Consider the following 14,014-nt stretch of genomic DNA (forward strand, 5'->3'; position numbering starts at 1 on the left):
ATGAGGAAAGCATCTCATTTCTCATCATTAAGTATGATGTCAGTTATAGAGATTTTACAGATGTTCTTTATTAAATAGAAAGTTCTCTGTTTCTAGTTTGCTGGGAGCTTTATATTATAAATGAATGTTGGATTTTGTCAAATGCTTTTTCAGTATCATATGATATAACTTTTATATGTGATTTTTATCTCAATTTGTTTATGTGATATATCACATTTATTGATTTGCGGATATTGTACCTGCCTTGCATCCCTGGGATAAATCCTACTTGGTCATGGTGTATGATCTTTCTGATGTACTACTGGACCCGATTTGCTAGAATTTTGTAGCGGATTTTGGCATCTGTGTTCATGAGGGATATTGGCCTGTAATTCTCTTTCATTGTGTTGTCTTTACCTGGGAGGATAGGTTTTAGTTCTTCCTTGAATGTTTGGTAAAACTCCCCTGTGAAGCTGTCTGGCCCCGGGCTTTTGTTTGCTGGAAGCTTTTTGATGACTGCTTCAATTTCTTCCATGGTTATCAGCTTATTGAGATTTTTAGATTCTTCCTGATTGAGTTTTGGAAGGTTTTATTTTTCTTATGCTTGAAATTTTCCGTTGTAACGTGAAGGAGGAAAAAGTAAACGCCGCCCTAAAAGACCCCTTCATGAGATGTGTCTTCAAAAGCTGTGATGTTTCTCTTGGACTATGTGGTCTCTTGTCCACTTCAGATCAGGATTTCTAAACTGTCTTTGAAATTTGATTCTTTATTTTCTTAATAAGTCCTTTCTGTCAGTATTCTTTATTTGAAGGTTTTCAGGTATCCTTAAAAGTTATTTCTCTTACAGTTGCAAGGACAACATTAAATATAGTTGAAAATGGAATGAGTTCCCATTTATTGCATGATTCACAGTACCTTTCAGTTGTTATTGAGACAAAATTTATTTTAAAATATGTACAGTGAATTGAATTCAGAGGAAATGTTTGAATAACCATGTAGACTAACAGTAGACAAGATGAATTGACAGTTTTTTTTGGACAAGTCTGTTTTCATGGTCTAGTCTAAAAGATAAGTCTTAGTTTATTAAGTCATGTGTCTCACTCCAGAGTTTTCAGCCCCTTATAGCCTTAACAAGACTTTAATGAAATGATGACTTAGCCAGCCACAGTTAAAGTTGTTTTTTTTAATCTTGAAAAATATTTTTAGAAGTTAATAAAAGCACAGAAAAAATTATTCATATAACCCCATCACAGAATAAATTAATATTTGTCCACATTTTAGAGCATGATTTTTCTTTTTTTCCTTGCTTCTACAATGGTTATTACCAAGATCCAGGCCTATTAGTACTAACAGCCATGTAGAGTTGATGACAGAGTTAAGGTGTAGTCGGGCTTGTCTCCAGCGCTCCCTGAAAGGGGACGGTGGGTATTTTGTTTTGACATTATGGATGGTGAGAGTCAGGGAAGAAAGACAGGCCTTCAGTGGAGGTGAGCCCCAGAGCAGGGAGTAGGCTAGTTCTTCCTCCTCCTGTCACATCAAACTCCGTGAGTATAGGTGTCTCTTTTCAGTTCAGTTGTGGATACCTTCCTGGCAACTTAAATAGGTTCTGTGTCCTGCTATCCTTAGAGATCCTACTATTTGAATAAGTAGCTACTTATCTCTGGAATGGAGATGAGAAATATTTCCAACCTTTTGTTACAAAAGAAAATACCTGTGGAGCCTAGGCAGGTGAGTCATCCCTAAGCTGAACATGGTGAGAGAGGAAAGTGCTGGGTTTTGCCATCCTCCACCCAACCAGGCCCCTGAAAGGCTGGGGTGCCCAGAAGAAGAGAAGCTAGGAGAGGGGCAGGAGGAAAGGAAGAAGCAGAAAGAGGGGGTTGCTGCCAGCTGTGATGTGGGAGAAAGCATAGGGACAGATGGAAACTACTCCTCTGTTAAGTCGTAGGAGAAAAGAGGTGTTTCTCTTTTTCGTTTCATTGAGTTCCTGAAAGTGCCTAATGTCCCGGAATGGAAATGTTTCATGATTTGCCATGCAATCATAAAATTTTATTTTAAGCCCATTTCATTTCTCTTACAAAAAATGAAAGGAGGCAAATATTAGTGAAGAGGAGACTTAATTAACTTCCTGCTCTTGAGTTCCTCAGGACTAAAGCCCTTCATGTGTGCCTTTCCCAAACACTAAATCATGGGACTGTGGCAAAGATGTTGAAACCCAAGGGAGTGCTCAGTAATCCGGGCCCAGTCCTTGATGTGCCATCTGGAAACCATGAGTTCAGTGAGCATGGGCTCTCCCTGCAGGATCTGCCTAGACTGCAGCTATAAAATATGACCCGCCTGTCAGACAGTGTGTCCCTCAGCACGAGCTTCGTCCCGAGCTCTAAATTCTTCAGTTGGGGCACTGGCGCCTTTGAGTGAAGCTGATGAGAGCTTTCATGCTGCGCCACCTCTTTGCCAGCGTATATGTAATGTTGGCTCCTTTTAATTTAGGGTTAGAAAGATGTCCTAGGTCTTAGCGTTAAGCCTTCCAATGATGAGTTTTCTTTCTCTGGCCACCTCCACCCCTCACTCCAGGTCTGAGTTATGTGACCACGCCAACTTCACCGGGGCGCCTGGACCTGTCCCTCTTGATGATAAGCTGTAATGTATATCATGGTTTACTGTAACGATTGTCTTGTTACAAAGGCAAAAACCATGTGTCATCTCTGCCATATCCTTGGTGAATGGTGCAGGATTTGGCCATGGTCATTGCTAGAGAAACAGGTGCTAGGTGAAGAAATGAATGACAGTCCTTTCAAGGAACCAAAGGACTCCATTTCTTTTCTTGTCTTCTGTGCTTTATTCAAAACTTAATCAAGGTGCTTCGAGTTTGACACCCTTCCTTTAAGTGTGATGCTCACACCTCCAGCAGAACCACCCAGTGGTCGTGTATAAAAAATGAAACGTGGACCCCAACCCAGGCTTCTGCGTCAGGCAGAATCTCTTGAGTAGAGACCCAGGAAGCACTCTTAATAATCACTCCATGTAGTTCTTTTCTTATGTGCTACTAAGGTTTAAGAACCACTGCTCTAATGGTGGATAAGATGGATATAATACATTTTAATAAAGTTATAGGAAAAGACTGTAAAGTTGTACTAAGATTTCTAACTAGGGTCAGACTCACTCATCCATGCAATACATATCAACACCTACTATGTGCTAGGCACTCAAGACAGAGTGGTGAGCAAGGGAGACATGGTTTCATGGTGCTTACAGTTAGACAGACTGCAAGTGAATATACATTGTGAATTGTGGTAAGTGTATGAAGGAAGAAATTGACAGCAACATACAGAAGATGAGAGGCCATTTAACTCAGGCTGGAAGAATGAGAAGAAAGTCATCATGGGCAGAGTTCGGGGTAGAGAATGGGGAGAACAGTACAGAGAGAGGGGCCCCATTTGTGATCGGCTCCTCAAGGAAGAATAGAGCTTGGCCAAACTGAGTGGATAAGAGGCTGCAGTGAGGGGTCATGATGAGAACTGGACCAGGAGGGAAGCAGACACAGATCAGGAAGTCACACGTGGAGGATCTATGATTTCATACTAAGTATAGAGATTGGGGGTGCAAGGAAGCCTTTGAAATGTGAGACAGGCATCACAGTGCAGTGTGTTTTAGAAGATCTGTCTGCTCTCTGTGTGATTCAGAATAAATTGGAGGGAGGACGAGGGTGGAGGCAGAGTGTCTAAGGGGGTTATTCAATCCAGGTGACAGTGGCCTGCATAGCCAAGAAGTCAGTGGATTCAAGAGGGAAAAAAAGGGTGAATTCTGGCAAGAAATTGGAAGTGGGAGGAGGGCAGTGAAGAGAAGACAGCTGGGTAGACAGTTGGAGACAACCAAAAAGAGAGAGTGTCGCTTTCTAAAGAGGGTGGGGTGCTGAAGGAGCCAGAGGTTTCTGTGGTGAAGGCTTGAAAGATGAGTGTTCCCAAGCAGACTAGGATGGCAAGGGGAAGAGAAGGAGAAGGAAGGCATTCCTTGTAGAGGACTCAGCCTGACAAGGCTCAAAGACAAAAAAAGGGAAAAAAGAAAAAAAAAGGTGTTGTTCCAATACTGCACAGATCATTGTAGACTTATTATAAATGATTGGTGAACATTTAGTGAGCCTTAGGGGAAGGATATGCACCATGGTTATATACACAGTAATATGAGTTATGAATCAAAATGTTGGAGTTGGGCCTCACCACTAAGTTTGCCTCTGTGAGCCTCCGTTTCCTCACCTGTAAAGTGAGAAGAATAATCATAGCATCAGCCTTTGTGGGGATACTGTGAGGAATAGATGTGATCGTCCATGCAAAGCACTTGGCACAGTGGCTGATGCAGTAAGCGCACTGTGAATGTTTGACGTGGTGGTTCTGAGGCTCCATGTGCAGTTAATTGAGCAGAGTATTTGGATTTGGAGTCATAATTCTTGCAAATTATTCTAATTTGCTCATCTATAAAATGAGCAAATTAGAATAATTACTGGCTTCTAAGCTACCTCATAGTTCTAAAATGCTTTGATTCTACTACATAAGTAGTTACCATCCAAAGAAGACTTACACAATTTCTTATCTACTCAGTTTAAGCAAGAATGGCCTTGCCCTTTCACCCCAAATGAAATCTCTACTAATTACGTAATGAATATTTATGACTTCAGATGTAATACAACCTATTATTTTTAAAAGATTAAAAAAAATAACCTTGCTTGCTGGTGTTGTAATAGCTCAGCAGTAGAAAATCAGCATACACTTCTAGTCTAATACCTGAAAAAAATTAGGTTGGTGGACAATAACAACCATTGGCTACGTATGACCACAGACAGACATGCCTCCTAGTCTAGTATCTATATGTAGGATGTGTGTGTACCAGGGGAGAGGGAGAATGACAAGCTAAAAATGGTTATAATGGACTGAGATAATTTGGAACCTGTTGAAGAGACCATTTTTGTTCTAATTAAAGTAGATTAAAGATGTTTGATACAGTTCGTCCTCTGAAGCTTCTTAAATATGCAGCCGTAGATCAAAGGCCTCAGGTATTTAAAGTGGATGAAGGAAAACATCTAACCACTGTGCTGTACACCTGAGACTAATATAATATTGAATGTCAGCTACAATGGAAAGAAATTTAAATAAGGTAAAATGGGTGAAGGATTTGAAATCTGTCCTTTTATTGACTGCAGAAATATAACCAAGATAACCACTCTTTCTTTCAGTGCCTCCTACATGAAGGGCTAAACTTTTTTTCTGATGTTAAAGGTGAATGAGAGTTTCAAGCCCAGTGTTGTAGCATAATAACTATAATAGCTAACATTCATTGCATTCTTAAGTGCGCTTTGCAACGAAGTGCTCTGTGAACATTCTCATTTAATCTCTCCAACTCTAAGAAGCAATCCTACTTTTATTTTATGGCTAAGGAACCAAGGTTCAAAGAAATGTATAACTTTCTTGAGGTTACCTTGCTAATAAAACCACTAAATGGATGGAATACGCTTGTTACATGGTTTGAAATTATTGAAGCCCACCAGCCAAAGACTCTCCAGAAACACACCTGGGATCAAACAAAATTAGTTTTATTTCACTCATTGTAGTAAGAAAAAAATGCATACCCTTGGAGTCAAGAGGAGGAGAAACGGGGGGCTTAGTGCGGCTCGGGGCTTGTGCTGGGGGGTCTAATAAGGACTTAGGGAAGCGAGGACTGTCCCGTTTTCTTTGAGTGTCCTCAGGAAGCGGGTCCATTTGGTGGCTTGGTAATTTTTATCTAGGACGTGAGAAGACTGAATAGAGACTAGATGGACATGAGTCAAGAAGCAAGTTGTTCATCTTAGTTGGAAGGGAGGTATTCTGGTTATTTTTGTGGTGCCGAAGGGCCTTTTTTCTGCTTGACGAGATTGCGGTTTGTTTCCAAATTGCTCCTCCATGGCCACAGAGTGACCATGTCTGAGAATTGTCTGCGTTCTGCCTAAGTTGTTTATACTGAGTTACAAACCCTCAGACGCTGCAGCCTGGCTGGTAACTGTCTGGCTGCTCTTGCTCTCTTTCTTTCCTCTCACCCCCACCCCCTTGTTATTTCATAGCAGCTAGCTTATTCCTTCCCTCTGAAGAAGAATCCAACTACCGTTGGGAACCTGTGCTCTCTGGGGGTTTAGCATAGGGAAGGTTTACAGATCTGGGGAGACCTCATCTTGAATCCTAGACCAGCCACTTCACTGCCTTTTGACTTTGAGCAAATCACTTCTTTTTTGGGGTGGGGGGAGGGCTACCTTTCTTCATCTCTAAAGTATGGGAATGATAATCACCTTGCTGGGTGTTTTGAAAATTAGATATAATTTACATAAAGTGAATTTATCTAGTCACTTCAGTGACTATTTGAACTATTTGACACGCATAGTTCATTCTCAGTAGATAGTGACCAGTATTAAGGCATAAATATTTGTCAAATGTTAATTTGCTTATATTTCCTAATTTCTAACAGCAACAAATATACTTTTTTTTTGGTTAAATAAGCTATTAAATTGTAGGTCACAGAAGATAGAAAGAACCAGACTTTCTGAATATAATTATTGTATGTTAGTCATATGATGACACTATACTCTCTTTACATTTTGTTTTCAAATAGATAACATTGTGCTATTCATTTAACTAATTAAAAATACCAGGCCATTTTAAGCTCTCAGTGGTTCATTACCTGATACAACTTCATGAGATAGAGGCAGGTATGCTGTATTTATAGAATATGCAGAAGAAATGGTTGGCCGAATAGGACTGTAAATAACAGAAGATATAGAAAGACTATTTTTATTACATGGGTAGAAAAGGTCTTGTAAGACATTTCCACTGAAGGTTTACTTTTTACACAAGGCCAAGATTAGGGTTAAGTTACAGAAGGAATAGTGACTAAAATTAGCTCCATGTTGTGGGTGGGTTTTTTATCTTTGTATATTTCTACATTTTCCACAGAATATTACATTAACGATCAGAAAAAAATGATTTGGCAGAACCAGAAACCACACACACACACACACACACCATTCTGTTTAGTCTTCTAAAAGCCTGTCTGTTTTCCCTGAAGCTACTAGGCTTCTCAGCTGTCATTGCCAAAATCTTAACACCGTATATGTGTGTCTATGCACACACACGTGTACATGTCTCATAAAATACCCATGTGCTAGACATTAAATGGTCTTTGAGATTCTACTTCAGAGTTACCTCAAATGTATGACTAATGGAAACTAGTAGAATGGTCTATTACAGATGGTCAGGGTGTTGCTGAATAGTGTAGTCTCCTTTACTGTGTCTTTAGTTTTTTATGTGGGCTCTAATAATTTTATTCTCGGGGAAATACAATTGGAAAACATTCCACTAATGACAAAATTATTACAAATGACTCACTTTTTGTGTGTTTCCTTCCCCCCAATAATTGGACTGAGAGCTCCTAATGCTCTGATATATGGCAAAAGGCCCGCACATTTTCGACACACAGATAATACTGTCCAGTGGTTAAGAGCCATGGAGTCTATTGGTCTACCCAAGGTAAGCCTTCAGATACTGGGTCCTGAACCAGAAAGCCAAAGGGGAAAATGTATGAATTTCTTGTTATAAAAAACTAGAGGCCTGGTGCACGAAATTCATGCACTTGGCAGAGGCGGGGGGTAGGGGAGTAGGTGGGGATGGGGGTAGAGGGATCCCTCAGCCTGGCCTGTGCCCTCTCACAGTCCGGGAGCTGTCATCCTTAGCACTGCTGCAGAGGCGGGAGAGCCTCCTACCACCACCACTGCTGCGCTCACCTGCCATGAGCCCGGCTTCTGGCTGAGCGGCACTCGCCTGTGAAAGTGCACTGATCATCGGGGGTAGCTCCTGCATTGAGTGTCTGTCCCCTGGTGGTCAGTGCGCATCATAGTGACCGGTTGTTCTGCCATTCAGTCAATTTGCATATTAGCCTTTATTATATAAGATGATTGGCGGACTGGGTATGTGAATGCAATAGATTGCCTTATTGCCTCAGGAAAGGCCTATACAAAGTAATAAATGGCAAGAACTCAGAATGAAGTGCGTGTACAGGTCAAGAGCAGCCATGCAGAAGTGAATATAAATTAAACAAGGTCAGAACAAACTTTAACTGGTAGATAGTTGATTTAAAATAGCCACCTCCCTTTTTTGTTTGCTATTTATACTTATGATTCCTAATCTCATTGCATCACTACAAATTATTATTACAAATATATTTTTATAAATTATTGCTACAAATCATTGTATCACTATACATTTTAAAGGCCAGGGGTTTATAGCTCTTACTCCTGAAATAGATCTTTTAAGTAAAACTCATTCAGCAAATATTCAGAGCTTGTTAAATTCAAAGGGCAGGCACCCATCAGCCTGTACGACAGACAGGCAAGTAGGGGAAATGAAGAAATAATTACATTTGATAGAAATTGTAGAGCTATTTCTTAAACATCTTATTTTGAAATAATTATAGAATCATAGGAAGTTGCAAAAATAGTACATCTGCGTGTACTCTTTATTCAGCTTCCTCCAGCAGTGACATCTCATAACTGTAGTAAATCATAAATTGGCATTGGTATATTAATGTTAACTAGACTGCAGACTTTATTCAGTTTTCACCATTTTATGTGCATTCATGTGTATGTATGTGGGGGGTTTCATTCAGTCCATGAACAGGTTAGTGTGACCATCGTAAGGTGCAGACCCCACAGAGGAGTGCCCTTTATATTGTGTCCCTCTCCCAGCCCTGTCCCCAGACCACCACTGATCCATTCTGTCATTATGACAATGTTATAAAAATGGAATCATACAGCCCTAACCGGTTTGGCTCAGTGGATAGAGCCTTGGCCTGTGGACTGAAGGATCCCAGGTTCAATTCTGGTCAAGGGCATGTACCTTGGTTGCAGGCACATCCCCAGTAGGGAGTACAGGAGGTAGCTGATCGATGTTTTTCTCTCATCGATGTTTCTAACTCTCTATCCCTCTCCCTTCCTCTCTGTAAAAAATCAATAAAATATATTTTTTAAAAAAATGGAATAATATAGTAGATTACCTGCAGCAATTGCCTTTTTTCATTAAGCATAACGCCCTCGCTGCCCTCGAGATCCATCAAGGGTTTTTTGTGGGGGTTTTTAAATACATTTGTATTGATTTCAGAGAGGAAGGGAGAGGGAGAGAGAGATAGAAACATCAGTGTTGAGAGAGAATCATTGATCGGCTGCTTCCTGCACATCCCATACTGCGCGGATCAAGCCCACAAACTGGGCATGTGCCCTGACGTGGAATCGAACCGTGACATCCTGGTTCATAGGTCAGTGCTCAACCACTGAGCATGCTAGCTGGGCCACCAGGTTTTTGTATGTATCGATAGTTCATTCCTTTTGTATTGCTTAGTCTGGACAGCTATTTCAAAGAAACTAATTAGGAGTGGCTTAGCTTGAAGACAAATCAGTAGCTACTGACTAATTAAGACCTGTGTTCTTGTTGTTATTATTAATCCAAGTTTGCAGTTTTAAAACACAACAACAACAACAAAAGATTCATTAATGTAAATTATGCTTGGCTATTTTTAATATATTTTTGCTGATATCTATTTTAGTTCAGCTTATTTCATCTCAAAATAGTCAATAGGGATTTATTTTATTCTGCCATTTTTATTCTTTTACCTTCTCCTGAAATGCCCAGAACATTAAATGCCATTTCTTTCTAGGCACTAGTTATAATACAGAATTCATATTTCTAGATTGTGATTTAGCAAGTACTAACTAGGGGTTAGGTGTAAACAGATTAATAAAGCAAGAAATTCCAATAGGATTTTTTTCTATGTAAGGCAACGTACTTTAGATTAGGGTAATTTCATTATGTTTGATAGATTTGATTTAAACCTTTTTCAATTGTGTATATGTAGGGCCAGGCTTCCCTTGATTTTAAATGGAGCAAGTAATCCACATAGCAGATTCTATTTTTATTTTAGAAGATTCTATTTTAACATTGATTTTTATTGTGAAGTCATTGATTCATTACATTGCAAGATGAGAAACCAACAGTGTACTGAATGGACTGATGTATTTGCTATTCAATCTTCATTTATCAGAATTAAGTGCTTACTCTGTGCTCAGCATCAATCCCCGGGGGATCGGGGGGAGCATGCAGGTGGCAGCCAATCAGTGTTTCTCTCTCATTGATGTTTCTATCTCTCTCTCCCTTTTCCTTCCCCTCTCTCTAAAAATCAATTTTAAAAAAACATTTTTAAAAAGAATAATGTAAATAGGTTTTAAAAGCCTTAATGTTCTAACCTTTCAATCTAGTAACTTTATATTTAGATGTTTATCCAAAAGAGCTAATTAGGTGTTCAGGAAACGCAGGGATGTTCATTGCAGTGACTTATAATAGAGGAAAAATTGGGGACAAAAAAAGTGCAACCATGGGGAACTGGTTAAATAATGGTTAAAATATAAAAGAATCATGCATCCATTAGAAATAATATCCTTACAGAATATAAAAGGGGTCATGTTCTATGAAGTGTTTTAAACAGGTTATGATATGTGCAATTTTATTTTAAAATGCATCCATGCAAGCATAAAAATATCAGAGACATATATAGAAAAAGGACTGGAAGAAAGTATCCCCAAATGCTAATAGTGACAGTCTGGAGGTAGGATTATAGGTATTTTTCCTTCGTATTTTACCTATTTCCCAGAATGTATTCAGTGAATATATTACTTTAAGCAGAAAAAAAAATATCCTTGTATGTATATGCATGTTTATAGAACTGGGTAGCTAAGTTCTTAACAATGTAATAAAATGCTGAAGAAGAACATCCTTCTCAAGCCAGCGGACCTCTGGGCAGTCACAGGAGTGACTCCTTTGTAGAAAGCAGAGCCCAGATTGGCTAACGCCTTGTTAAAAATGAAACTGCCACGTAACTAACCATGTGGACACAGCCTTCTTGGAGTGGCCACCTGGGAACCTCCCAATCCTATCACCCCATACGCACACTCTCTTGAACCACTAGGTGGCACGTTGTCAGGCAGGGGACCAGATGCAGTGATTGGTCCTCCTGTAGAAGAAGATGAAGCAGTAACTAAGAGATTCTTCTGCTTTTAAATAAACACAGAACATCAAGGACAATCAAAGTAGGATCGTTTGGGAGAAGTACAACAATTTTGTGAAAAGCAAAACATAATAAAAACATTGTTTCTTTTGTTTTCCAGATATTTTATCCAGAAACAACAGATGTCTATGACCGGAAAAACATACCAAGAATGATCTATTGTATTCACGCACTAAGGTGGGAAAATACAACTAAAAGTCTAGAAAGTAAATTTAAATAAAACTAAAATTTTAATTTTAAAAGAGATCTTAAATTATTTTAATGACTGAAGAACTTTTATTAGGTTGAGTTATTTTAAATTCGCCAGTACAAAATTAAAATAATTGTCATGTAAAAAGTCTTTGAACTTGAAAAATATTTTGATGATTTTTAAGTCTACATCAAAATAGAAAACTAGAACATGAGTGAAAGATGTATAAGTATAATAAGAAAATTTAAGTAGAAACTTCTAGGAAATCTAATAGAGTGCTACAATATTCTTCAGATATGATTAAGTTTATATAGCAAAAATATATCAAATGAGCAGCTATAATGGTCATAATTTTGGTTTTGATACTCTTAAATTATTAGTTTGGTTAAATTCTTTTCACAGATTAATAAAATTCCATATGATTTTTGTTTGCTTTGTTTGATACCTCTTGTAAGGGTAAAGAAGATACTTAGAAGTTGCTTTAAATTAGTCAAAGGAAGATACATTCATTGTTTTTTGTGTGTGTGTTCATCTTTGTCTTTTGTTATCTTTGTTATCTTTAAATCTAGTTTGTCAGCTATAAGTATGGCTACACCTGCTTTTCTGTGGATGTTATTTGCTTGGAGAATAATTTTCTACTCTTTTACTTTGAATCTGCCTTTGTCTTTGCAGCTTAGATGTGTCTCTTGTAGGCAGCATATGGTTGGGTTTTGTTTTTTGATCCACTCTGCTACTCTGTGCCACTTTATTGGTGAATTCAGACCATTTACATTTAGTGTAGTTATTGACGTATGAGGATTTCCTATAGCCATTTCATCTTTTGTTTTCTGGTAGCTCTGTGCCTCCATTGGTTCTTTTCCTTTGTGTTTCTGGCTATTGTTTTTGTTTGGTAGTTTTTATACTTCTTTCCTCTGTTTCCTCTTTTTTTAAGATATGTATCCTGGTTTGGGGATTTTTGTGTGTGGTTACCATTAGGTTTATAAAAAATAAACTTGCATATATATCATAGCTTTTTTTCTTTTGAGTGTATCTGGTCTTTATCTTCCTTTGCAGGTTCAGACCTTTACCCCTTCCCTTTTCATGTTTTGTTGTCACAAATTATTCCTGTTTATGCTGTAAGTTTTAGTGATCTTACTCATAGTGTTGTGACCTTGTATTCTTTGTTTCAGGTATAATAACTCCCTTGAGTATTTTCTGCAATGAAGGTTTTCTGATGATAAAAATCCCTCCGCTTCTGTATGTCTGGGAATGTATTTATTTCTCCTCCATATTTAAAGGATAATTTTGCTGGGTATATTATTTGTGGCTGGTAATTTCCCTCTTTCAGGTGTTTGAATAATTGGTCCCACTCTCTTCTGGCTTGTAGAGTTTCTGCTGAGAAGTCAGATGATATTCTGATGGGTTTTCCTTTGTAGGTCATTTATTTTTTTCCCCTGGCTACTTGGAAATGTTTTTCTTTGTCATTAATTTTTGACAGCTTTAATTACAAGTGCCTTGGAGATAGTCTCTTTGAATTGAGGTAACTAGGTGTTCTGTTTGTTATTTGGATTTGAGGATCTAGTTCTTTCCAAAGGTTTGGGAAGTTCTCATCCACTATGTGTTTGAATAGACTCTCTGTTCCATGCTCCCTCTCCTTCTCCTCCAGAATCCCTATAATTCTAATATTGCTTTTTCTGATGGAGTCAGTTAATTCTCATAGAGCTCTTTCACTTTTTAAATTTTTTTATGCTCAGGTCTCTCTTTTCTTCCCTCTGCATCATTTCAGATTTCTATCTTCAATATCACTCATTCTTTCCTCCATCTGGTTGACTCTGTTTTCTGTGCTCAGTAGTTCACTCTTAATCTCCTTAATTGCATGCTTCATTTCCAGGATTTCTGATTGTTTCTTTTTTAAAGTTTCAATCCCTTTGGTAAAGTACTCATTTTGTTCATTGTTTTCTGAGTGTATTGAATTGCTTCTCTGTATTGAGTTGAGTATTTTCAGAACTACAATCTTGAAATCTCTGTCATTAATATCACATATGTTTCAGCTTGCTTTCTGAAGATTTTTTATTTTCTTTCTGGTCATCCATGTTACTATGATTATTCATATTATTTGCTGTCTTCCTTTGCTTATGCATTTCAGTAGATGGTGCTGAATCACAAGATTTTTTTTTTACCTCTGTGATCTTCCAGTCTCGAATCTCTGGAGCTTCAGGGGTGGGGTTTCTTTTGCCCTCACCATAATGGCATCCCACCCCAAGCACCCCTCCTGGGGATCAGTCACAGAGGGAACAGCTATTCTATTGCAGCAGCTCTTGGTTTACAATAATATGCTCCTGGACCCAACTCCAAGGGCAACGGGAGGTGAGTTTTGTAAGTCCACATGGAGGCAGGGCTCCGTGGTTTCGTTTCTTTCTCTGAAACACCACCGCCTGGATCGACAATGGAGAGTTGCATGGCAGAACCCTGTGCTCTGTCAAGCATCTGCTGACTTAGACACCGTTCTCTCCCTTGCCACTTGCCCTGCTGGGCTGCCCCATCCCTGCAGCTCTCTGTCCCTCCTAGCCAAAGGAAGTGCCTGTGACAGCCGGCTTTCTCCCCTCTTCCGGCTAAGCCGTGACTCCCAGCTGCAGGGCTACAGCCCATTTGCGCTTTGCTCCCTTCTCATCTCCCCCTTTATTCCCAATTGCTCACCTTTAGATGTTGCAATGCACAGGTCTCACAGGCATGCATCTGTGT

General features: G+C 39.0%; 1 protein-coding gene across 1 annotated transcript in view; it reads left to right on the top strand.

The window, feature by feature from the left end:
• Nucleotides 1-14,014, top strand: part of IQGAP2 (IQ motif containing GTPase activating protein 2) — a 240,154-nt gene that overhangs the window by 89,952 nt on the left and 136,188 nt on the right. The window contains exons 4-6 of the mRNA XM_015571569.1: nucleotides 6,801-6,805; nucleotides 7,448-7,520; nucleotides 11,204-11,280. Of these exons, the coding sequence (XP_015427055.1) occupies nucleotides 6,801-6,805; nucleotides 7,448-7,520; nucleotides 11,204-11,280 (155 nt within the window). The remainder of the gene's footprint in view (nucleotides 1-6,800; nucleotides 6,806-7,447; nucleotides 7,521-11,203; nucleotides 11,281-14,014) is intronic.

The sequence above is a fragment of the Myotis davidii genome, unplaced genomic scaffold (assembly GCF_000327345.1).
Source record: "Myotis davidii unplaced genomic scaffold, ASM32734v1 scaffold44, whole genome shotgun sequence".
Classification (NCBI taxonomy): domain Eukaryota; kingdom Metazoa; phylum Chordata; class Mammalia; order Chiroptera; family Vespertilionidae; genus Myotis; species Myotis davidii.